Consider the following 23,279-nt stretch of genomic DNA (forward strand, 5'->3'; position numbering starts at 1 on the left):
TTTTAATTTTTATTCGCCACATCAGATCCTTAGATAGATTAGGTGACGCAAGTTTTAACCTCTAGCGGCGGCTGAACCCTTTTCAGCCACTTTCCAGGATGATCATCACGACGTGACGTTATGACAAGGCCAATCGTAACGAGAGAAGCATTGTTACCTAGAATGCGATTTGGAGGATAAAAAAGACATCTTCAAACTTTATCATTAATATACATTGAAATTATATATAATCGGAACATTGCCGTCTTTTTGAATAGCTCCATTAGTCAATTTCAATCCGCAACGCTTCGTTCGTATTACAATCCAATTATCCGGACGCCCGGCGTTATTACTACGCCCCCCAGGCTTACGCTTCGTCTGACGTTCGAAGCTGATCAATTGTCGCGCAACGATAATAAATCCAGCAGCATTCGCCATTGAATAGGAGAAAGAGATTATCAACGGCGCGAAGTAATGTCTTATGCGCAGTACGACCAATATGGAGGAAATCCACACCGTGGCTCGACGCCAGGATATGATGTATCCCAGAGTGTATGATCTATCTTCCACGCCGGATTTCCAACCTCGCTGACGATTATTACAGGACCCATACGTGCAAGGCGAATCTACTGAACTGAGGAATATGTCGGTCGCGCCTGTCCAGGCGACCCAGGGTGGTACATACATCGAGCCTCATACTCAGCGCGAGTTCCTCGACCAGGTCGCGGTCATTAGAGACCTTCTCAGAGGCTTCGACACTTCCATGACCGAGGTCTCCAGGTTTCATCAGCGCCTACTCGATGCAACAGACACCGCGTCGGCAGCAGAGCTCGGGCCAGGCCTCCAGCAGCTCGAGTCGGAAATTCTGTCGCGAAACGAGCAGCTGAAGAGGTTGATCAAGAACCTAGAGCAGGATGCGGCCAACACGAGGAATGATACGCAGAACATGAAGTTCACCCAGATCGCGCCGCTGAAGAAGGAATTCCAGTTGAAGCTCACGAAGTATCAGGGTGTGGAGCGCGACTACAGGACGAGGAGACAGGAGCAGATCCGGAGACAATACCTCATTGTGAACCCAGATGCTACCGACACCGAACTTGCCGCGGTCGCCGATGCGTCCAATGACCCGGCCAGCCAGAATGTGTTCCAGATGGCAGTTAGTACTCGCGATCCGCCGGTAACTCATGAGACTAATGATAATTCAGCTCACCAACCGCCGCGGCCAAGCACAATCGGCTCTAGGCGCTGTCAAGGCTCGCCACGACGAGCTCCAGCGCATTGAGCGCACGATCACTGAGCTGGCCGTTCTATTCAATGAAATGGACCAGCTCGTTGTCGCGCAGGAGCCTCTTGTTGAGCGCACAGAGGCAAATGCTGAGCATGCGACAACGGACCTCGAGAGTGGGAACGTGCACGTCGGTAAGGCTGTCGTCCATGCCAAAAACCGCAACAAGCTCAAGTGGTGGTGCTTCTTCATTGTCGTGCTTATTGTGCTGGGTATCGCCCTGGGCGTTGGTCTTGGGGTTGGCTTGGCTAGTTCGACGAAAAACAAGGCACAGAATGCGACACAACGTTGAGCAGTTGTGGTTTGGCGGAAGAAATGGGTTGGGTTATATGGTTACGCGGTTATGTGGTTATGGTTACGTGTTTAATGGGTAGAGTAGGGGGGTGGTATAGGTTTGTGGGTTACTCCTGGATGGGTGTAAGATATTCGAGGATTTGGGGACCCATTTTCTCGAATCTAGGCTTGTAGATGTTGAAAAAGCGCGCAGGCCACTTTAATAATAGTTATAATGTCATAGTTAATCGGATATAAACATCCTAGAGAAATTATTTTTGGTCCATTGGTTTCTGAGATGGGGGGTTGGCGTCGATGTCGTGCTATATTATTCTGACGAGGCTGAGGGGACTCAGCCTCGTCGGAATAATATAACACACAGACCACCTAACCTCTTTCCCAAAGCTGTCCTCTTCGAAATATGATACCAGTAAAGTCCCCGAGACCAATACCCTTTTGCGCCGCTTTTACAATTGACGATGAAATTTTCGCCGACGGGGGAACAGGCATAAATATTTCCAGGGCAGCGTTTCAACGAAGCTCATGCGCCCAAGAAGCAACGAACGTCGCCCCCGATGAACGGCTTCGCGAGTCACGGTCTGGATGAGGACAGGTTTGCGGAGAAGGGGAGCATAGTCTCAGCATTCGATGCGTTCCGTGAGTTTTCCTCCTCCATGGTCATACAAACGGCATTTCCAGCCCTTCTGCCCAATTACTGGGCTCGCACACCTCGGCCGGCGCGGCTAATTGGCTGCTCAACGAACACCTTGCTTACTGTAGCCGTTTACAGCGAAATCCAAACCGGAGTATGTCACGAAAACCTCTGGAGGCGGGAAGTGGACGGTCCTGATGCTGATCATCTCGGCGCTGCTTACAATGTCAGAGCTGGGGCGCTGGTGGCGCGGCAACGAGGACCACACCTTCGAGGTCGAGAAGTTCGTCAGCCGCGACCTACAAGTCAACTTGGACATGGTGGTTGCGATGCGCTGTCCCGATATCCATATCAACGTGCAGGATGCGTCGGGCGACCGGATCCTGGCGTCGAAGGTACTCAAGACGGAGCTGACGAACTGGCTGCAGTGGGTCAACATGAAGGGGCAGCATCAGCTGGGACACAATGCCGATGGGAGTGTCATAACTGATGAGGGCTGGGAGAGTGATGGCCACGATGAGGGTTTCGAAGAGGAGCACGTCCACGATATTATCTACACGGCGATGCGGTCAAACAAGTGGGCCAAGACGCCGAAGATTAAGGGCCATCCTCGGGATGGAGATAGCTGCAGAATATTTGGAAGCATGATGCTCAACAAGGTGCAGGGCGACTTCCATATCACGGCTCGAGGACACGGATACCAGGAAGCGTTCGGGACGAAGCATTTGGACCACAGCAGTACGTATGGGGAGGCAATTAAGCTTTCACTCGTGCTACAATTGGGTTCCTACTGACATATTACCAGGCTTCAACTTCTCACATATCGTCTCCGAATTCTCCTTCGGAGCCTTCTACCCTAAGCTAATCAACCCCCTCGATCAAACCATTACCACGACCGCCAACCAGTTCTACAAGTCCCAATACTTCATGTCCGTCGTCCCCACCATCTACACCGTCTCCTCGCCCAACCCCCTCTCCTCCAAAAGCACCATCTTCACGAACCAGTACGCCGTCACGCACGAGGACCGCAAGATCAACGAGCGCACCGTGCCCGGCATCTTCTTCAAGTACGACATCGAGCCGCTGATGCTGACGATCGAGGAGCGTCGTGACAGCTTCCTCCGCTTTGCTATCAAGGTCGTGAATATCCTGAGCGGCGTGCTGGTCGCGGGGCACTGGTGCTTCACGCTCAGCGAGTACTTTGTTGAGGTGCTGGGGAAGAGAAGGAAGAGGCAGAGCGATGGAGTGCTCACGGGGAAGCTGGGGCATTCGGATTGATTGGGGTGGGCTGGGGTTGGGGTGATGGGGCGTTGATTTTTGGCGTTGGTTATGTGCTAAACATAGAATATATGATTTAACTGATGATCGCGAACATGCCCTCTTACGCTATCTTGCAACGCACGCACTATCATGACGGAACACGGCCCAAGGGGCGTCAATATCGTTTAATATTTTATTCATTGCGAACATGGGTATCTTATCATACGGTAACTTCTCGCTGCCACGCATGCCGTCTCTAGTCCATCTCCCCTATCTCGCACCCGAGCAGAACCTCAGAATGCTCAACCACCATTTTACTCCTCATTAGGCCTCGCGCCAGCGGGATGCTCCCATGCTCACCTACACCATCTAGCCTCTCTAGGCATCCTTCGGACTGTCCCCCCTCGAAAACATCGACAACCCTCTATCCTTGAGGGATGTCCCTCTATCCTTGACACTAGAGAAGAACGACGGCTGGTGATTATCCAACTTCGTCGTATTATCCTCCATGACCTGCTGCGCATTCTGCGTCGTATCCTGGTGATGCAACGTCGGGCGCTGCTGATCCTGCTGCTCCTCGGGATGTTGGTCAACGAACAGATCTTTGATCTGGCCCGCGCCCGTGGCGGCCTGGTACACGGCGAAGCTGGTGGCGAACTCTTTGTGTGCGCCGATCTTGATGGCGTCGAGGAGGAGGACGGCAAAGTTTTGGCAGTTGTTGCTGATGATGTTGTAGGCGGGCCGGGTTGCTCTCATGTTGTGGATGACCATCTCGCCTGAGAGGTGGAGCTGCATGTTAGAGAGGGAGGCAATAGGAGCCATATCAGAGGGGAAACTAACCGGCTTGTCGGAGCGCCTCGTCGTTGAATCTCGTGGTTCCGACTTCATACGTGTGCCACTCATCTTTGACGACGACCTCGTTGATGTAGATGACATCCAAATGCTCGTCCTATGAAACTCTTCAATTCCAGAACCAAATTTACAGTCGGGGCTACTAAACATACCATCCAAAGCTCATGACAGAATCCACCCACCAGCACTGCCCAGTGCTGCGTAGGATCAGGATACTTATTGATCTTCTCCGTGATCTTCTTACCCAGCCCCGTCTTCTCAGCAAACCACTTGCCTCCCAACCCTCCAACGGGATGCCACCCGATCTGGACGGTGCGCAGCTCCCCGTTGATATTAGCCTCGCCGGGCGGTACCACGTTAGGCTTGTGGCCGAGGCCGAGGGACTGCTCGAGCACGATCTTGCCCTTCAGCGCTCCCTCTTTGCCTTTTTCGAGACCTTCTTTTCTGGATATCGCGTAAGACTTCGTACTTGCGCCGGATGTGATGGAGTCGGGTGCTTACAGGTATCCGCTTATCTTACTACGCGACGAGGAGCGCTTCTCCTCTGTTACTGTTTCTGCCTCGGTCATTTGGGTTTGTCGTCTGATGGAATTAGATCAGGAAACTTAGGTGGCACTCTGTGCACTGTATTTATGGAGTTATTATGTATAATACGTATGCAGGGCGGCGCGGCAGTCGTTGAGAGGGCGAAGTCAAGAGGGGGGTACATAAACGCCTCTCAGAAATCCGACGTGTTACCCCACTATTAATTCAGGTACGGAATGTTCGGACGAGACTTTGGACTCTATATATCAGGTACATATATTCCAGGCTATATTTACAAACAAAAGTCACATTGGTCACCTTCCCCAGCTATATCCAGACGCCCATGTTTTACCAGGCGCCGCCACATGTCAACCTCTGTTCGGCGCTTACAAGGAAACTAGCCATTCGTTTCCAGGAAAAGTGAGCACGAAAAGCGAGCACGAAAAGTGAGCACGAAAAGTGAGGGCTGTGTAGATCCTAATCTATCACGGAGTGGAGGAATGGATGAATATTCCGCCGCCCTGCCTCAAATGTGAGAAATGGGATGGAATACTGGGTTTTGGTAAGCCTCAAAGTATGTCTATAGACACATCTGCTTAATTAAATAGTTTGTACACTACAGTATTCAATTAAATCATCTGTTTTTAATAGACTATTTGCCGTACCTACGCCCCAATTGCTGTATCCCCCACATGCTGGGGCCTCCAGCGAAGCGTCAGTGACGACGCCCAGAGGATTACATAAGCAGAAACAAAGTGCTGCCTTTCCTCACCCACGCCTCGCGTTTCCACAAAGCCAGTAAGTGCCTAGTAACGAATCTATACATATATATGAACAATATAGCCGTTATACGACCGGTTGTTAGGAATGGGATGGCGGAGAGACGATGTCTTGGATGTTGATCTCCCAGGCAAACATCTGGGCTTCTTAGTCCCTTGTCCCACTTGCGTATGGAGGCCCTGCTCAGCCACAACGTCATGATATGAAACGAATCTGTGACCTTGAGATCTATCCCGATCCCCTCTCTCCTCGCCAATAAGGACAAAGAGTAAACTAGGCTTCTACCTTTGTAAGTGCTAATGAAAGAGTGGCGTTAAAAGGTATATTTTCTCTTGTTCACGACTTGCATCTTGGATCTTCGTTAATGTGTGTGTTTCGAAGTTTATAGCGAGTTTCCCAACATCATCTGAAATCGTACTTCATCCCCGCTTCTCTAACCAGGCAACACCACACGAACTCCAACGATGTCTACCACAGACGCCCATATCCCAGCACCAGCTGAAGCGCCAGCGAGCGCCAGCCCAGCAACAGACTCCGCTCCAGCAGCTCTCGCCGCTGTCGCTCCACCAACAACCACAAATGCCGCGCCAGCAACATCAACCCCACCAAAGATCTCCCTCGACACCTCGAGTCACAACTCCGAGCCCGCCCTTGACTTCGCCGGCGACGTCGACACCAACAACATCCTCCCCACCCAAGCCACCCTCTCGAAAATCGAGGACTACGCGGTCCTCGACCGCGACGGGAAGAGCATCCCCTTCAAATCCCTATACACCGGCCCCAACGTCCCACGCCGTGTGCTCTTGATATTCGTGCGACACTTCTACTGCGGCGTACGTCCCCCTCCCCCTATTGCGCCATCCCCACTAACACCCCCCAGAACTGCCAACAATACCTCAAGGCCCTCTCTGCCTCCATCACCCCCGATGACCTCCTCCGACTCCCCGTCCCAACCTTCATCGCCGTCATCGGCTGCGGCGCCCCCTCGCTAATCCAGATGTACGCCGACGCCAGCGAATGCCAATTCCCCATCTACGCCGACCCGACGGCGAAGCTGTACTCCGAGCTAGGGATGACGCGGACGCTCGCTCTGGGCGCGCGGCCCGAGTACCTACGCCGCAGCATGGTGACCAGCACCCTTGCCAGTATCGTGCAGGGGATAAAGCAGATCCCATCCGGGCGGGCGCTGGTAGGCGGGGATATGCAGCAGGTTGGTGGGGAGTTCTTGTTTGAGCCGGTGGGGGGGCTGGCGGCGAGTCCGGTGACGCCGGGGGTTGGAGGGGAGGAGGAGAAGAGGGTCGTGTGGTGCCATCGGATGAAGAATACGAGGGATCATGCGGAGGTGCCGGAGTTGAGGGAGGTGTTGGGGCTGGATGGGTTGGGGGTGCCGGGGGATAACGCGAAGAGGTGGATGAAGGCTGTGACGGAGAGGAAGGGGACTGGGTTGAGTGCGATGGGGAGTTTGAATGAGGGGGGTAGTGGGTTGCTGGTTGGAGAGCCGAAGGGAGTGGTGAAGGGCCAGTAAGTCAAGCAATACCAATTTGAGCAATTTCGGATGTAGCGGGAACAATGAACTGAAGTATTTGCCAATTCACAAGCAAGACACTTATTTTGATGCTGAGACACGCATGTTTGTAATTCGGCTCAATAGAGCGTTTTAGCAACTGTTGAACAGGCTGTTCAACACCCCCGTATGTAGTTAGTATAGAAATATGAGAATTTAGTGCCATAATCCCTGTACAAACCTTGCAAGCCCGAGCTCCACTACTTCCTATTTAGGACTTAGGACTGTAGAGGTTTAACAGTTATCTGTTGAAGACTTACAGCGAGCCATAATCCTGTTGTAGTTAGAGTATTTATTAGTAATCACCTTCAGGGGATGTCATGTAGCTGTAGAGTTAGTAATAGAGTTGTATGTATGATTGTATTATATTCAATACAAGTAATAACTATGGCATCGCATACCAAACCTATTGAATTCCGGGCATACCAGCCTCGAACTTTACTTCCCAGTCGTCAGCAGCGCTCTGTCTTCGAAGACGATGATCTGGGTAGTCCTCCTTTACCTGTTCAGCCTACAGTTGAGGCGCAATTCAATACCGAAAGGCCTAGAGGATCACAAGTCTCAAGCTGGCAGCGCATAGAGAGTTGCGACCCTCAAGGCTCTCAAACAAAGATGACGCCCCTAACGAAGGACGAAGTACTGGTCCTCTTCCGACTTTGCAATCGAAACGCCGAAGCATTTTGACCAGGGAAGAAGACTGCATTCTGGTCTTATATACAGGCTGATTTCGAAAGGGAGACTGGTAAAGACCACAAGAGTCTCTACCGAGTAGTACAGCGGGAAATTGACAAGAGAAGGAAATACCTTGATGGGCTTGGGACTGGACAAACCGATAGCGAGTCGGAATTGACTGTCCAAACTGATAACTGGATTGGGGTTGTTACTGAGGAAAAGCGGATTGAAACACAGTGAAGTGAGGCAGCAAATACTGTTATCACTTCGTCGCAGCGAGCGCTCAATACTCGAGACTTGTTATCCATTGCTCTTTGCTACAAAGCGGAGGCACCAGCAGACTTATCCTCAAAGTCGTAATAGATCCATTGGCCAGAGAGCACGAGAGTGCTCTGGCTTTGACGATCCTGACGACGAGGATATACTAGATGATTCTGCAGAAGAAAGGCAAAGTGAGAACGGCGCTGAGAGTGTTCACTCTATAGACTCGACTCCCCTGGAAACACCAACCCTACTACGAACACCAACACCAGTACTACGAGGAACTTCAGCTCCTCGTGGCCGTTCAAGTAGTCGAGGAAGACGCCGCCATAGACAGCCCTGAACTTTGTCACCGTCTCAGACTCAATTGCTCCTTGAAGAGCGATTAAATACACAGGCTGACGACCCAGTATTATCTGTCTTTGAGTCGTCCATGAGTATGGTGAAGGATCAGTATAGGAAGAGTAATGCAAGAGGGCAGGGAGGGCAGCAGGAAAGTCAGAACGAGAACATTGATAATCCTATAATTACTTCGCGGTTACAGCAAGTTGATCATCAGATCCGGGAACTACAGGAAGGCCAAGCTGAATTGAAGCAAGGCCAAACTACAATGATATCTCTTCTTCAGCAGGCATTACATGGGCCTATCCGACGAAGCGTTCCAATTGAAAGTACAGGTAGTAGGGAATATAATGGGGTAGAGGGTTGGATAGAGTCAAGTAATACATATATATCCTCTAGTACAAAGAAGATATTTCTCTACTGTTGGTGGAGGCACCAGAAACCTCGTTCCAATCAAGTTACCCCGTATACAAGTATAACAGTTCGTTAATAGTATCGCAGCTTTAAAGTGAGCTGCTACAAGCGACTGTGACTGTAGCCCTTTATCAAAAGCTGCGTACGTCCATAACTGTTGCGTTAATCCAAAGGCGTTTTCAACTGCAATCCTCACAGATGATAGAGAAGCATTAAACTGCTTCTCCTTAGAAGGAAGATATCAGTAGCCACGCGCACAAGTATACGGAGCCATAATTCCTTCCGTACACTGGTAAGCTGGGTCTCCATATAGGTATAACTCCCGTTTACCATCCATAATATGCTGAATCCTTTCAACGCAGCTGTAAGGATGCCTTCTCGTCTCTCACTCTAAGGAGCAGACTCTGAGTAGCTGCGGGTCACGTGTGATCATTTGGGCGGGCTAACCGAGTCGGATGGGTTTTGGGTACTTGAGGGAAATGACTCATGAGGTTCCCCCTGATCATGTGTGATCATTGGGGTGGGCTAACCGAGTCGGATGGGTTTCGGGTACTTAAGGGAATTGACTCACGGGGTTCCCCCTTCATCTTTTTTGTATCCTTCTTAGTAGACCTATAGGATAGCATCCGTTTAGCCTCCGACTCGCACTCCCATATGCTATTACTGTGAGCTGGGTGCCCTGTGTCCTTACAGCAGCCTGATTCCCCCCAAATACGCCAGTCGTTAGCTGGTCCATTATACGGCCCAATCAAGGATGATACAAGTCCATCAGGGGTTACAATAGCCTGGAAGTACATTCCGTGCTTCTTCTTATATCCAGAATACCATAGCCGCTGGACTTCCGAGTCTCCTGCTGGTCGACAAAACCCTTGGAATGTACCATCAACAAACCCCCATATTTGGCTACAGGTGTAAGGATGCCTCCGTACCTAGATACTCGAAGAACCTGTCTCAGAACTGTTACGGTCACTACAAGCATGGAATCCGACTCGGTGGGGTTTCGAACCAGTAGAGGAGCATATAGCGAGTTACACTATAGTGGGGGACGGTAAGTGTATAGGGTTCAGGGCCGATGCAGACCTGTTGCGGTGGAAGGTTCAGGGCTAGGGTTGGGATAACCGAGTCGGGCCCGTTTCGGGAGTTAAGGAAACAGACTCAACGGGGTTCCCCCTTCATCTTTTTTGTATCCTTCGTAGTAGACCTATAGGATAGCATCCGTTTAGCCTCCGACTCACACTCTCATATGCTATTACTGTGAGCTGGGTGCCCTGTGTCCTTACAACAGGCCACCTGTAAGGACAGTTTGAACCGAGGCTGACCTTCAAGTCTGCAGAAGTATCCGAAGTATAATGTGAAGACTTCGATACTCGAAGCAGTAGGACAAGGTATAGTAGTTCAGGCTCCAAAGCATATACTTTATACCACAGGGGTCAAGTGGTGAGACTAACAGGTTGGCCAAGTGGTTCGACTCGAAGTAAGGGAATGCAAAGTAAGTCGAAGCAGGAGGAATTGCAAGAAGGCCAAGTAGTATATAATTTGCTAGCTAAAGATCAATAAGAGACATGAGCAATAAGTGCTTATATAACAGTAAAAATCCCTAGTGCCAAATAAGCGAAGGCACTAATTAACCGAACCCTAGCTAAGCGAGCCCTAGTGCAGCAAGCCAATAACAAGAGAGCCTAAGCCAGTAGTCAACATTTGGGCTGATCTAGGTCAGCAAGTGAAGCGAAGTGAGCGAAGTGAGCGAAGCAGGTGAAGTGAATGACATAGTGAAATAAGTACTAGAGACTAAAGCGAATCGAAGGGTCGTGACACAAATATCGAAGGAGTGTCATGATACCACCGCTATCTGCTATAGCCTCTTCAAAGCTTAGTAGCTTGTTGTATGTAAGGTATGGGTGCCATTCTAGTAAGCCTTCGAATTCGTGTACCAAGTGACCCATTACGTCGTTAAAGACTATTGAAAGCCATGCCTGAGACCGTCCAAAAAGGTCAACACAGGTTGTCCAACGCCCTGGATACGCAAGACGGGCCAAGACTACGCAAAGAGCAGTCTCTGGGTCTGGGTTTACCCGCCTGCTCCAGACTATTGTATGAAGCTTTAGCAGTGGCACAAGCTGAGCTATTTCGTCAATGGAAAACCTGTTAACTGTGAGTAATTAAGAACCATATAGAGTTATAACCTAAAAGCCTACCGGAATTTATGAGCTACCTGTCCAGGAGTATGGCTACCCCATGCCCGTAAGCTCCAGTTGAACTTATCATACTCGTAAGTAAGTCGGGTCTGTGGGCGTTGAGTTGTATATAACTGTCGTAAGAGCCACCGATGGTATTGACGACGGCGATTATGCCGAATAACCAGAACAGTAGCACAAGTAGCAATCGCAATCAGTTCTAGGTCTTTGGTATTAGACATTAGATCTAATTACTATAACTACCTCTGAATTGAAGTAATATAGTAGCTACGTCGCAAAGATATTTTATAACGAAAGTGGTGGTCGAATAGGGGTAATTTGCAGTGGTGGCAGTCGCAAAAGGGTACATATAGGTACTTCCATTTACATATATATTTGTATGGCAATAGACATACCGCGATGTATCTTTTTCCGGCTGCCACCACCTCTCCCTCCACCCGCCCAGTTCCAAAGCACTTACTGAAGTAGAAAAATTTATCAAAGGCCAGTATTCTACAGAGGGAACAAAGGGCTCTAGTCACATAGGGGACTACAAAGGGAACACCGTAGGGGGTATGGCCGGAATGGGAGAATTACATACAATTTACTAGTAATTTCCCTTGTCATGTCATAGGTGAACTCATGAAAATCATGAAGATCACAACTTTTCAAAGCCTCGATTCCAACTCATTTTAGAATTGCCTATTTAGGCCTTACAGTGGACTACAGTAAGCACTAAACAGGGTTACGTATGCTCTAATACTAATATATTCTAGGTCAGCTTGGCATGGCCTGATCAGGCAATGTAAAGCCAGAGCCTGTCGGAGACTGCTAAAACGCTCTAATCGAGGATTTGTTTTAGTGGTGGCGGCCCGTGCCTTCCCGTGCCCTCTGGCAAGGGACACAAATAATAGAAGTAAAGAGGTAGTTGTATTCTTGGGTATATACCTTTATCCATACTAAAAACTGACCAAGGAAGAAACCAGTTATTTATGAAGAGGCTGTGATTTTCAACATAGGATACATTACCATGTCGTGCAACACCTGATCCCCTGTGCTTGCAGCTTTGGAGGCGTACACCCCTGTCGGGGAAATTGCGTCCAGCTACATTGGGATGGCTCAGCTGAACCTCAAAATCCTCACGACTTCGACATGCTTCCCGTTCATCCGCCTAGGAAAGGCAGTACGCTATAAATTCCGGTTCTTGGTGGCCCATAGAGACCACAGCGGCCAGCACCACCTATTAGTATGGCCCAGACGACGACGACCCAAGCTCAGGAAAACGGAAACACCCCAGGTCGTCCGCCACTATTCGTTATTTGAGTGAGAGTGTGGAATATCTTATTGTTCCTCAGCCGCGCCATGAGGATGGTGGGGGCAGAACCACCTGAGATGTCTGGTGCGCTGCAAGAAAATGCTTCAATGTCTAGATCCAGTAGGGAGGCTAGCGAAAACTTCACAGGCTATCATAGTGATTCGGATTCCGATGGAGACGAGTCTATGTCTGTATACAGACAAAAGGCGGGGGCCGCGGGCCGACGGAAACAATCTTTCTTCATTGTGTCAGATCGCAGGAAACATGAAGAAGATCGTTGGGGACCCCTTGAAAGGATTGAAATCAGGCCGATCCTGAAAGCCTCTACTTTCAAGATATTAAAGCCAAGAAGGAAACGAACAAAATCAGTGCATCAATATGTTATAGATGCAATACGACGAAATGACGTTAATGGATCAATTTTGGATCTCCCGGAAGCTAATATCCCACTCCCAGAGTCCGACTCTGAGAGTTTAAGCGGGGATGAAAGTGGACTATCACATCCACGGAACATCAAATGGTCAGATAGGTCATCTCTAGACGCCATTATTGGAGAGGGAAATATATCTCGTGATTCCAAGGCTCGCCCGACTATGGAGCCTGCCCTTCGCCATTTTAAGTATTCGGATATGATAATCCGCGCGTCTCAAGTCTTCAGACACTTTCATAAGGTCCTCGACGCTGTACCGTCACGCAACAATAATATCGCAAATATAACATCTATTGACTTTTCCGAAAATTTCCGATATTCCCAAACTGAGTTTATTGTTGGTAGCAACGATAGCCACAATATACGTACGCTTGGGGCAATTGGCCAGATTCCAGAGAACGTCAGACAGAGGCTACTCATAGTACCGGATTTAGCGCCACAGATTATTAACCTTCTTGGAAACCTCTTTGGACTCAGCCCGGAAGTTTTTGAGGAGCACCTAATAAATTCAGGATACGAGGGAGCGAACTATGATGATGAACCTGCACACACCTGGTCTACAGCAAAGATGAAAAAATCACACGCCTCTATTAAGTGGTATCGACCCGTAGAGAGACGTCCCGTAGCTCCGTACTCTACTCGGGACCGGGAGATTCTCCTTGATCCGACACAGGGTCGCTTGAAGCGCAGCGGAGACTATGACAGAGATTTCCTTGTATACCAAACCCAGTCTAATATATTTCGGTCTGAGTGGGAGATGTGGACTGACCCAAAGATAACCACTGAAGAAGAGAGGATCTGTGGATGGGAAGAGAGAGCTACTGTCTGGAGCCAAAAGCTTGATGGCAGAGATTGTTATGTTGGTAGGTGACCAATAATCGAAGGAGAAGAACTACCGCTTACCCGTTTATAGTGATCCTAATCCTTGATCCACTGCCAGTCATAGAAGAAGGAGCTGAGCGAGTCGTAGAAGCAGCGCGAGTCTATCGCCCGGATAAAGACGACTCTGACTCTGATGATTCTTTTGTTGATCCTGCGGAAGACGCCGAACATTTGTGGAAGCTAGCTGAAAAACTTCGAACTCAACGTGCTTCTCAAAAACGTACTACACAGCTACGGAAAATGTTGAACCCAAATGGTAAGGATAAAAAGCAAGACGATGAGGCCGCCTCTGTACTGAGTCAGACGTTTGAGAAGGTGACGTTGAAAGTGCTAAGCCTAGTCACTGTACATCCGGTGTTCCGACAGATTGTCCCGCGAGCGCACATAGAAGTTGGTATCGATGAAGCGTTTCGCTCGGCACCACTTTTGGATAAGCTAGGCCGTCAGCTGTTTAATACCACGTCTACGAAGGACGAGTTCTGCCAATGGCTAGATTCAATGCCGTATCCGAGAAGAGGCGACCATCATTTTGCATTAATTACGCCACTATATCACATCATACAGCAAGATTCGACAAACCTACTAAGTCACTTGCACAAGACTCTTGACGAGATCAACGTCGATATGCTAAGCGATGCGAAGATGGAGGATCGAGTAGTTATGTGGCGTCAGATTATAGCTAGGGCCCAGCTTGAATTGCCAGGACTCAAACGCTCTATAACTACATTCTTCACGTTCACCCAATTACTCGATGTGAGAGGGGGGTCTGACGTTCAGGACCAGTTTAAAGAACTATCAACTGAGATTGACGATATGATCCAAAGACTTCAAATAGCGTCCTCGTCACTAACCTCAAATATGGCCTTGCTCGATAGCCGACGATCTATTGCCGAAGCTCAGGCCATTACAAAATTAACGGAGCTAGCCTTCTTCTTCATCCCCTTATCATTTACCGCCACCTTGTTCGGGATGCAAGTCGAGCAACTGGCCGCCCCAGCGCCGATTTGGATCTTTTTTGTCTTGGGGATTGGGTTTATCTCTCTCTCGTATCTTGTTCGACTCGCCATTAGGAGCGCCTGGCTACATCGGTTGATCAAGGATTACAAAGAGAGCATTGCGATGTACGCCCAGAACAAGCGCCAGCCCCTCAAACAAGGAAACGTACCAGCATCCATGTTCGTGCGATGGGTGGGATATGTGGTAGCCCATGGGCTAGTTGCCAATCACAGAGCAATGGTTGCGTGGATCAGTTCGTCACGTCCTGGTAAGGTTATCACTGCTGCTAGTCTTGTTTCTTTGGTTGCAGTGCCTCTCGCCGTTATATGGACAAAGCCCTTGGCACCGGGTATAAGGGCAGCTATAACTGCGGTTATCGTGTTGCTTGTCGTAACTGTGGTCGTATTCAATGTTATGCGGAGGCTTGTGTATGGAGCGGGGAGCATATATTTTACCTCTTCTTATGGCTCGGACTCGGATTCAGATTCGGGTTCAATTTAGGTCTACGGAGAAGAAATGCCAAATCAAGCTCTAAATAAGAGTACCATAATACGCTATTTATAGTATAGTATTCTACACAACGCTATTCCTTTTAAGCCCCTTTTTGCAGCACCGCTTTGCTAAACACCACGTCATCAATCTTCTATGGCCTGAAGATTCTGGATACTCAAAATCATAATTAAAACCCCACACATCGCAACGACAACCAGCAACACCCCTCCCCATCCCAGCACCATAGCCGCCGCACCCACCCCGCCCCTCACCGCCCCATACGCCAAGCTCCCGCCCATACTCGACGCCGTTGCCGTGGCCACATGCTGCCATAGTATCGAGATCAGCACGAGGATGGCCGCAATAAAAGTCGCTGCCAGCGTGACCTTCGACACAGAGCGCGACGGGAAAGGACGAATTTCGACCTCGGACCCGTGGTCGTCCTCGTTGCCGTGCCACTGCGGGTAGGTCACTAGTAGGATGAGGGTGATGACCATGAACGCGATGGACGCAAATCTGTAGACGACGGTTAACAGGCGGGCAGCGCGGGGGGGGTAAAGGGGACAAACATGAGCCCATCGAAGATGATGGTGTCGCGGAAGGTCCTGGCGATCCAGAGGATGTTTAGTGGGTCGGGGCTGCTTCCACTCTGGGTCCCATTCAGGGCGCGGGCGAGTGAATCGGCGTCGCGTGAACAAGTCCAGTTCCCTGGTGCGGCGCTGATGCACATCCCAATATAGCCGGCGCGGACTTGGAGTGTTGTAGAATTGCCTGCAAGGTTGGCGAAGGTGGTGGAGAGGGACGGGCTCAGCTGCAATGGGGAGGGGGGGTAGGGGGTGGCTGGCTGGTAGGAGAGCGACAGGAGGTACACGTCTTTGAGGCCTGTAGTTGTGCAGCCGGCGACAAGGATGGCTAGGTGGTGATGAGGTTAGCGGGGGGGCGGCGGGGGGGAGAAGGCAGGGCGGGTACAGAGAAAGATGATACAGATAGAGATGGTGATCATGAAGACATGGTGAACGGCGAAGGGCGGTAACCTATCTGTTAGAGGTGGATTATCAGCAACTCAGCTCTCCCACACAAACCCGTAGGGGGGAGGTACATACAAAGAGCGTTACTAACAAGGCGAGCAAGACGACCACGGCGAGCAAGACGACCAAGGCGAGCAAGACGATCAAGGCGAGCAAGACGATCAAGGCGAGCAAGACGAACAAGACGAGCAAAACCCGTCAATGTAGACGCTTCACTGCTAGTGGCCACGCTCACCTGCGATCCTTCAGCTGGGGAACTTCCCTCCGTGTTGACCTTCATCCTCGACATCGTGAACGGAACAGCGAGCCGTCAGCTACGGAAATTCTGTGCGCATTCGTCGGCGACGTTAAAACCGGAACTGAGAGCCGTCGGCGGCATGGCGGGCGTCGTCGGTGCGGCGTGGGATGAGTGCTGCAGGGATGTGGATCAGCTTCAGGGGGGGGTACCTTGTCAGGCGGGCCGGTCCCCGCGCTGGTGTTGCCACACACCCCCAGTTCATGAGCGACGACTGATGTGTTTACAGTCGCGTGCGAATTATAAGGTGGTTGCGTTTGAAAAATATATGTAAGATCAGATTGATAAATAGAAGCAGTATAATTTAAAATATAATCCAAAAATGCAGGACGATCAATAACTTTGACAAAAACCTTTTAGCCCAACATCCTCAAAACTCCAATCCTCCGTGCTCCATATCGTAATATAACCCCTTTACCATATATATTATCAACTTCCACCGTATTCGTAACTTCAAACAATCCCAACCCCCAACCACATCTTTCAACCCACCCCGCCACTAATCTCTAAACCTACTCCTCCCCCTCGGCGGCTCCGGCTCCTTCCCATCCCCATCCCAATCCCTCGGCAGCGTCGTCCCCCCCTCCACCTCCTCATCCTCCTCCTCCTGCCTAATCCGCTGATGCTTCCCACAATACACCCACCTCCACCCCTCCTCTGCCCATGGATCCGTACAAAAACACCCGCACGGGCGCGTCTCCCCCGCCGAGCTCCCATACCGCCTCTCTCTCTCCCTACTCACTGCTTCTGGCCGAGGGAGTTGTATCGACCCGCTATAGCCGCGGGCTGCGGGGGAGGGGCCGTTTGGCGGGACCGTTTGAAGGTGGTTCGGTAAGGGGGTAGATCTGTAGGGGATATAAGGGATTGAGGTGGTGCGCATAGAGGGGGGGCCTACCGGTGCGGTTGCGGCGGCTTCATTGGAGTCTTCGTAGCCGTTTTGGGGTTCGGCGTGTTCAGTGTCGTCTTCTGCTTCATCCATGGTGACGTCCCCATCCATGGCAACGTTCCCAGCCATGGCATTATCCCCATCCATATTGACGTCCCCAGCCCCCTCATGTAAATAACCCCCTACGCCATTCCCAACCCCATCCCCATTCCCATCACCCCTATTCCCAGCCGCACCCTCCCTCACCTCTCTCAACACCCTCTCCCTCACCTCCCTCAACACCCTCTCCCTCACCACCTCCGTCAACACCCTCTCCCTCTCCTCGCGCCTATGCTGCCGCCCAACGATAATAGCCTCGCGAGTGCCTCGCATGAGCGAACCTAGTCGTCCAACAAAGGATTGCGCACCGGGGGCCTGGCCACGAGATGTCGGCACAGCAGAGCCCGGCGCAGTCCCGGCGCCAAACTCACGAGCCCTGTGAGTGTGCACGGGAGCCGAGCTCGAGTAGCCGGCGCATGTAGGCACAGCAGTGCCCAGCGCAGGCCCGGCGCCAAACCCACGAGCTTTGTGGGTGCGCTGGGGAGCCGAGCTCGAGGGGCCGCCGCATGTCGGCACAGCAGTGTCCGGCGCGGGCCCAGCGCCAACCTCACGATCACTGTGAGTGCGCAGAGGGGCCGAGCTCGAGGGGTCGGCGGATTGCGGCCCTGGATCGGGGGAGTGCGGGATCATCATCCTAGCGCCACCGCTGCGTCCCGAGCCCACGGCGGGTATCGCCTCGAAATAGTGGTTCTGCGGCACCTGCAGTGTTCTCGGTTCCGATTGAGGGACATCGGGGAGTGGGATACTGTGTGCCGAGAACTCTGCTGCTAGGAACGGTGCCGGTCCCGAGGGGGGAGGGGCGCTGTTCACCGGGCTGTCGGCGGTGAGAGACTCTCCCTCTCCTGGCGGCGCACCGACACCAGCAGCAGAGAATCCATGGGCTGCCCCTGAAGTCGGCGATGGGGGAGGGGCGCCATCCGCCGTACCGCCCGCAGTGGGATCCCCTCCATCTCCCGTCGGCGCAGCGGCATCAGTAGCGGCAGAATATCCATGAGCGGCACCTAAATTCGGCGAAGGCGTCGGCGCACCAGAGCGGACTTGTCGTCGTTCCTCGCCACTCTCGTGCTGTGAGGGAGCCGAGGGAGCGAAGGAGGCGAATCCGCGGGTTGGTGCCTGTGCTAGCAGTCCCTGTGTTGGGAGTCCGGCCGTCGATGCCGAGAGTTCGAACGTTGGGAAATCGAACGTCGGGAGTGTGGAGGTGGAAGCGGGGGAGGCGGGGGAGGGGGAGGGGGAGCGGGGGCGCTTGCAGCCTGTGCGGGTTGGGGAGGTGGGTGGTGGCTGTGGTGGTGGGGGGGCTGACATGGTGGCTGTGGTGTGTGGAGTAGACAAGGGGTGCTGTGCTCTTCGTGGTTGTTGTGAGGCACTGTCGTGTTTGTGAGAGTTGTAAGGCGTTGTGGTTTTTTGTAAAAGGCGATGGTCTTTGGGATAGTCGTGAGTTGCTATGTTCTTTATGATAATTATGAGGCGCTATCGTGTTTATAGAAGGCAACAGTTTGTGAGAGTTGTAAGGCGTTGCCGTCTTTTGTAAAAGGCGATGGTCTTTGGGATAGTCGTGAGTTGCTATGTTCTTTATGATAATTATGAGGCGCTATCGTGTCTATAGAAGGCAACAGTTTGTAAGGCGTTGTGGTTTTTTTGTAAAAGGCGATGGTCTTTGGGATAGTCGTGAGTTGCTATGCTCTTTATGATAATTATGAGGCGCTATCGTGTCTATAGAAGGCAACAGGCACTATCCTCGTTGTGATAATTGTAAGGCGCTATGGCGTGTGCAAAAGTCGATGGACAGCGTCGTGATAACCGTAGGTGACAGTAACTATCCTCGTAATAACGGGTAATAGTTGCTCTTCTTAGAATAGTAGATAGACACCGTACTGTCGACAGGAGTTGATGGGTGCTACGGGACTTGAATGTATCAACGGAGAGTAAAGTGATAGAACTCCGCACAGAGTGGAATCGTCAGCACAGAGGAAAGTGATAAACCAGGAGGAAAAGAGAAAGAGAAAGGAAGAACAAGAAAAATTCCCATTACACCCATCCACCCATCTCCCCATCCCACACATCGTCTCCATACTCCCTTTCCCCTGGGCCACCCCGTCACCGGCGCGAACTCTAAACGGAGAAGCTCTCTAGCTCCCGGAGTTCCTGACAAGCAACCACTCACACCTCTTCCCCGATTTCGACACCATGGTACGACGTCACTACCCGCTGTCAAAACATCCGACTCCCTCCATCATCATGCGATGATGATGGGGAGTTACCAGGAACCAGGTACGTGTGCCTGCCGTGCCTGCCCACCCAAGATTCTAGAAGCGAGAGCTAACAAAGGGGGGGATGAAAATAATTTGGCTATGGACACTAGGCACTAGACAACGGAAGTATTTTTTCACTTTATTCGAATTGGAATTTGCTAGATAACTACGAATAAACGTAAGATTAGTTGCAGACTCCAACGCCAGGCCTCGTCATCATCGGATCATCCCATCTCTCACCATCCCCATCATCCCATCACCCCATCTCCTCCACCGGTAATTACTCCCACTTGACATAAATCTCACCCCACACAAATCCCAGGTACCAGGCACCAGGCACCCCGCCAAGAGCAACGTCATCCTCAAACACTCATCCATCAAACCCCCCCTCAAACAGCGAACGCAACAGCAGCCGCCAACACCACCATCCCCAAACTCGCCGCGTTCGCGACCGCCGCAGCGGGAATAGGTGGTGTGATAGTAGACGATGGGCCGACGGGCGTATTGGTCTTGCCACCACCACCACCACCAGTCGGGTGGGCGGGGCCGGTGCCGTTTGTGACGGTCGTGATGGTCGCTGGTGGGGTGGGGGTGGTGGCGCACTCGGAGATGGTTACGGTGACAGTAGTAGGTGGGACGACGGTGGGCTTATTGGTGTGCGGTGGCTTCTTAGTGGTAGTGGGTTCGGTGGGCTTAGCCGTGGTAGTTGGCTCTGGCTTCTTAGTGGTAGTGGGTTCGGTGGGCTTAGCCGTGGTAGTTGGCTCTGGCTTCTTAGTGGTAGTGGGTTCGGTGGGCTTAGCCGTGGTAGTTGGCTCTGGCTTCTTAGTGGTAGTGGGTTCGGTGGGCTTAGCCGTGGTAGTTGGCTCTGGCTTGGTGGTGGTGGTAGGCTCTGGCTTGGTGGTGGTAGCGGTGGGCTCTGGCTTGGTGGTGGTGGTTGAGGTTGGTTCGACGGGCGTGGGTGTGCAGACGTCGACGGGGAGGGTGAACACGCCGTTGAGGTTGCCGGAGCCGCCGTAGACGATGCAGCTGGGTTTTGTTAGCCTTGTATCTTCACACTCTCCTCTCTCTCAACACTGTCCACAAATACTGATGACCTGGAAATAGACAGCATGATGTTGGGGGGTGGTGAACCTACTTCTTCACGCAAGCAGCGCTGTGCAGATGTGGCGCATAACAGAGCGTGGGCTGCACGCCCAGAGGCGGCTCGCCAGCCAGGTTATCATTGCAGTTCCCGGGTTGTCCGACGAGACCGGTGCAGCGGATGATGATGTTTGTCTTGAGCGAGTCGCCGGCGCAGTAGACTGCGTCGGGGACGTGGCAGGTCCATTTGCCAGTTTCTGGGTTGCTGGGAGGGGGGTTAGTATGGACTGTGTGGGGGACGGATGCGGTGGATGAGGGTAGGGGAGGGAGGAGACATACTAATCTGGGCCAGTAGCGCTGGAGAGAGCAGCAGAGGCAGAGATGAGGAGAGCAGTGGAAAGCTTCATCGTGTTGGTGGTGGTGGTTGGTGGTGGTGGTTGGTGGTGGTGGTTGGTGGTGGTGGTTGGTGGTCGTGTGTGGTGGGTATATATCGATTATGATAACTCTTCTCAAGCTTCCTTTCCTCTGTTTCACGTGGATGAACGACAGTAGGTAACGAACGTCAGTAAACAGCAGGTGTGAGGTCAACAAACAATAACAGCGAGAGTGATAGTACGAGCGTGTGTGTCTGTATGAGCAAAAGGGAAGGGGGATGAATATCGGGTGGGAGGGGGAGGTTATATACAAACACGGGCAGTACTGGAGGGACGTCGTTATGGAGGGGCGGTGGCTGGAGTACTGGGGTGTGGGATGTGTACTTGGTGTTTATAGAAAGTCTACTTGCTACAACGGTTGAATCGTTCCCGTGTCCTTGCTGTGTGGAATGTAGACTTGCTGTAGTCGTCGTGTACCAGTAGCACTCACTCACTGGCACAGGTGCGCTGGCAGGCACTACAGCACTGGGGAGTATACGAGAGAGGCGTAATTCGTTGGTGGTATGCCGAGGATATCTCCATCTCAATACGAGGCAAGCAAGCCACTGCCTGCGTCTCTGCGCCACCTCGTATTCCGCAAATACCATGCGACTCACGGGACCCCAGAGCCGATGGTCCGCCGAGAGGTGCACATTGGGTGTATTTTCGAGTTGAAGTTGAGTATTATTTATATATATATTATAAGTTACACATATCATTAAGCATCATCTCCCCTTCCCCCTTCTTATACGCATATCATTAAGCATCATCTCCCCTTCCCCCTTCTTATACGCATATCATTAAGCATCATCCCCTCTTCCCCCTTCCCCCTTTTCCCTTCCCCCTTCTCCCTTCCCCCTTCTCCCTTCTCCCTTCCCCCTTCTCCCTTCTCCCTTCCCCCTCCTCAGACACCAGATCCTATTTCCCCTTCCATGTCATATCTTGGATTCCCCTCTCATCGCCGTACTAGCCGGATCGAAGCATCTATGTGTCATGCACAATCGGATCCGTTCTTCTCTCTCGGTGTTTATCAGCAACTCGAAGCCCGCGAGGGTGTTCCTATTGACCCCCCATCTATCATCTGTCTACCTACCAACCCATCGATTGCGGTATAGGCTGTGGTGCCCGTTCTTCTTCTCTCCGTATGCGCGTTCATGTGACAACACAGCGTAGCGGCGGTGCTCCGGCGAGGTGTACTTCCCGCGTCGTCGTCGTTCTTCAATAAGAGTTTCCCATTCTTCTCCCCCCTCTTCACAGTTCCTCTTGATTCCTTTCTCTCTCGATAGACCCTAAATCCCACACCCCTCCATATCCCTCAACAAACACGCCATCTGCGCCCTCTTCGCCGCCTCCGCCAACAGCGTGGCACTGCTCAGCAGCGGCAGCACATCGTTTGTGCGCGACGGTGGCGGGGTAGGGGGCAGGAAGGAGGCGGGCGAGGAGTTGGGAGAGGAAGTGGGGGAGGTGGTTGAGGAGCGCGTGGAGGAGCGCGTGTTGTAGCTGTGTGGCATTTTTGCTGTGGTGGGTGGTTGTGAGTGATGCGAGAATTGACGATTAGGTTTTGATTGGTGCGAGGTGATTTTGACGACCGACAATTTCGTTGAAGATTTGATTTGACTTTGCAACTTTCAATTCTCGTCCGACCGGGAGAAAGCATACAATATATACTCCTACCCTCTTATCTCACCCACCCTCAGAACCAGCCTCGGCTTCGCGGCTCTATGGCGTCACACCTTCCGCGGTGTCACGCACCTGCAGCTAATACCGCGCCTAAGATCTCACAGTGCCGCGGGTCGAATCAGATGCGACGAAAGGAGCGTGATCGTCGATGACGTGGATATGTTTTGGGAGCGAAGCTTGTGCTAAAGGGCTGTTTATCGCGGAGAGTTTTCATGGGGGCGGACCTCGGCAAGTGCTGAGGGCGTGGGGTTGGTTGTGGTTGTGTGGGGGTCGTTGCGTGGGAGTTTGGGGGCCGGGTGTGGACGGGTTGGTGGGTCGGGAGGAGTAGGAGGCGTGTGATAATGGGAATGAATGGGAATGTGAAATCGGATTATGGGAATTGGGAGGGATGGATGGGATGG

At 51.8% G+C, this 23,279-nt stretch overlaps 8 protein-coding genes across 8 annotated transcripts; 4 read left to right on the plus strand and 4 right to left on the minus strand.

Annotated features, from left to right (window-relative positions):
* Positions 1-22: 22 nt before the first annotated feature.
* On the plus strand, positions 23-1,790 carry VC83_03057 (uncharacterized protein). The gene is made up of 3 exons (XM_024466706.1): positions 23-531; positions 584-1,135; positions 1,185-1,790. Exons 1-3 carry the CDS (start codon positions 454-456, stop codon positions 1,554-1,556), a joined length of 1,002 nt encoding a protein of 333 aa, XP_024325459.1. The 5' UTR covers positions 23-453; the 3' UTR covers positions 1,557-1,790.
* Positions 1,791-1,886: 96 nt separating this feature from the next.
* VC83_03058 (uncharacterized protein) lies at positions 1,887-3,467 on the plus strand (the record flags this gene model as incomplete). Its single annotated transcript, XM_024466707.1, has 3 exons — positions 1,887-2,194; positions 2,328-2,927; positions 2,995-3,467. The coding sequence occupies exons 1-3, from the start codon at positions 2,113-2,115 to the stop codon at positions 3,465-3,467; spliced, it is 1,155 nt and encodes a 384-aa protein (XP_024325283.1). The 5' UTR covers positions 1,887-2,112.
* Positions 3,468-3,522: 55 nt separating this feature from the next.
* VC83_03059 (uncharacterized protein) lies at positions 3,523-5,631 on the minus strand. Its single transcript, XM_024466708.1, has 4 exons — positions 4,803-5,631; positions 4,454-4,745; positions 4,290-4,398; positions 3,523-4,225 (listed from the first exon to the last, which is right to left on the minus strand). Exons 1-4 carry the CDS (start codon positions 4,868-4,870, stop codon positions 3,828-3,830), a joined length of 867 nt encoding a protein of 288 aa, XP_024325458.1. The 5' UTR covers positions 4,871-5,631; the 3' UTR covers positions 3,523-3,827.
* VC83_03060 (uncharacterized protein) lies at positions 5,632-7,338 on the plus strand. The gene is made up of 4 exons (XM_024466709.1): positions 5,632-5,926; positions 5,988-6,439; positions 6,487-7,127; positions 7,205-7,338. The coding sequence occupies exons 2-4, from the start codon at positions 6,071-6,073 to the stop codon at positions 7,242-7,244; spliced, it is 1,050 nt and encodes a 349-aa protein (XP_024325445.1). The 5' UTR covers positions 5,632-5,926; positions 5,988-6,070; the 3' UTR covers positions 7,245-7,338.
* Positions 7,339-11,896: 4,558 nt separating this feature from the next.
* On the plus strand, positions 11,897-15,186 carry VC83_03061 (uncharacterized protein). Its single transcript, XM_024466710.1, has 2 exons — positions 11,897-13,641; positions 13,692-15,186. The coding sequence occupies exons 1-2, from the start codon at positions 12,396-12,398 to the stop codon at positions 15,155-15,157; spliced, it is 2,712 nt and encodes a 903-aa protein (XP_024325446.1). The 5' UTR covers positions 11,897-12,395; the 3' UTR covers positions 15,158-15,186.
* On the minus strand, positions 15,187-16,959 carry VC83_03062 (uncharacterized protein). The gene is made up of 4 exons (XM_024466711.1): positions 16,252-16,959; positions 16,118-16,186; positions 15,718-16,060; positions 15,187-15,664 (listed from the first exon to the last, which is right to left on the minus strand). The coding sequence occupies exons 1-4, from the start codon at positions 16,463-16,465 to the stop codon at positions 15,292-15,294; spliced, it is 999 nt and encodes a 332-aa protein (XP_024325199.1). The 5' UTR covers positions 16,466-16,959; the 3' UTR covers positions 15,187-15,291.
* An 11-nt stretch (positions 16,960-16,970) lies between these two features.
* On the minus strand, positions 16,971-17,537 carry VC83_03063 (uncharacterized protein; the record flags this gene model as incomplete). The annotated part of the gene is made up of 2 exons (XM_024466712.1): positions 17,367-17,537; positions 16,971-17,316 (listed from the first exon to the last, which is right to left on the minus strand). The coding sequence occupies exons 1-2, from the start codon at positions 17,525-17,527 to the stop codon at positions 16,971-16,973; spliced, it is 507 nt and encodes a 168-aa protein (XP_024325444.1). The 5' UTR covers positions 17,528-17,537.
* A 2,245-nt stretch (positions 17,538-19,782) lies between these two features.
* VC83_03064 (uncharacterized protein) lies at positions 19,783-21,243 on the minus strand. The gene is made up of 3 exons (XM_024466713.1): positions 21,125-21,243; positions 20,841-21,050; positions 19,783-20,731 (listed from the first exon to the last, which is right to left on the minus strand). Exons 1-3 carry the CDS (start codon positions 21,190-21,192, stop codon positions 20,095-20,097), a joined length of 915 nt encoding a protein of 304 aa, XP_024325442.1. The 5' UTR covers positions 21,193-21,243; the 3' UTR covers positions 19,783-20,094.
* Between the last annotated feature and the right edge of the window lie 2,036 nt (positions 21,244-23,279).

This window comes from Pseudogymnoascus destructans (genome assembly GCF_001641265.1).
Source record: "Pseudogymnoascus destructans isolate 20631-21 unplaced genomic scaffold scaffold_7, whole genome shotgun sequence".
Lineage (NCBI taxonomy): Eukaryota > Fungi > Ascomycota > Leotiomycetes > Thelebolales > Thelebolaceae > Pseudogymnoascus > Pseudogymnoascus destructans.

Coding starts and splice junctions, on each gene's coding strand:
- VC83_03060 (XM_024466709.1), top strand. CDS start 6,071: ATGTCTACCACAGACGCCCATATCCCAGCACCAGCTGAAGCGCCAGCG. Junction 6,440..6,486: donor TGCGACACTTCTACTGCGGC/GTACGTCCCCCT, acceptor AACACCCCCCAG/AACTGCCAACAATACCTCAA. Junction 7,128..7,204: donor AAGGGAGTGGTGAAGGGCCA/GTAAGTCAAGCA, acceptor CCAATTCACAAG/CAAGACACTTATTTTGATGC.
- VC83_03059 (XM_024466708.1), bottom strand. CDS start 4,870: ATGACCGAGGCAGAAACAGTAACAGAGGAGAAGCGCTCCTCGTCGCGT. Junction 4,746..4,802: donor AGTAAGATAAGCGGATACCT/GTAAGCACCCGA, acceptor CGCGATATCCAG/AAAAGAAGGTCTCGAAAAAG. Junction 4,226..4,289: donor CGAGGCGCTCCGACAAGCCG/GTTAGTTTCCCC, acceptor TCCACCTCTCAG/GCGAGATGGTCATCCACAAC.
- VC83_03061 (XM_024466710.1), top strand. CDS start 12,396: ATGAGGATGGTGGGGGCAGAACCACCTGAGATGTCTGGTGCGCTGCAA. Junction 13,642..13,691: donor TGGCAGAGATTGTTATGTTG/GTAGGTGACCAA, acceptor ACCCGTTTATAG/TGATCCTAATCCTTGATCCA.
- VC83_03064 (XM_024466713.1), bottom strand. CDS start 21,192: ATGAAGCTTTCCACTGCTCTCCTCATCTCTGCCTCTGCTGCTCTCTCC. Junction 21,051..21,124: donor AGCGCTACTGGCCCAGATTA/GTATGTCTCCTC, acceptor CCCCCCTCCCAG/CAACCCAGAAACTGGCAAAT. Junction 20,732..20,840: donor AGCGCTGCTTGCGTGAAGAA/GTAGGTTCACCA, acceptor AACAAAACCCAG/CTGCATCGTCTACGGCGGCT.
- VC83_03057 (XM_024466706.1), top strand. CDS start 454: ATGTCTTATGCGCAGTACGACCAATATGGAGGAAATCCACACCGTGGC. Junction 532..583: donor GATATGATGTATCCCAGAGT/GTATGATCTATC, acceptor CGATTATTACAG/GACCCATACGTGCAAGGCGA. Junction 1,136..1,184: donor AGAATGTGTTCCAGATGGCA/GTTAGTACTCGC, acceptor ATGATAATTCAG/CTCACCAACCGCCGCGGCCA.
- VC83_03062 (XM_024466711.1), bottom strand. CDS start 16,465: ATGTCGAGGATGAAGGTCAACACGGAGGGAAGTTCCCCAGCTGAAGGA. Junction 16,187..16,251: donor CCTTGTTAGTAACGCTCTTT/GTATGTACCTCC, acceptor CACCTCTAACAG/ATAGGTTACCGCCCTTCGCC. Junction 15,665..15,717: donor ATCATCTTCGATGGGCTCAT/GTTTGTCCCCTT, acceptor CGTCGTCTACAG/ATTTGCGTCCATCGCGTTCA.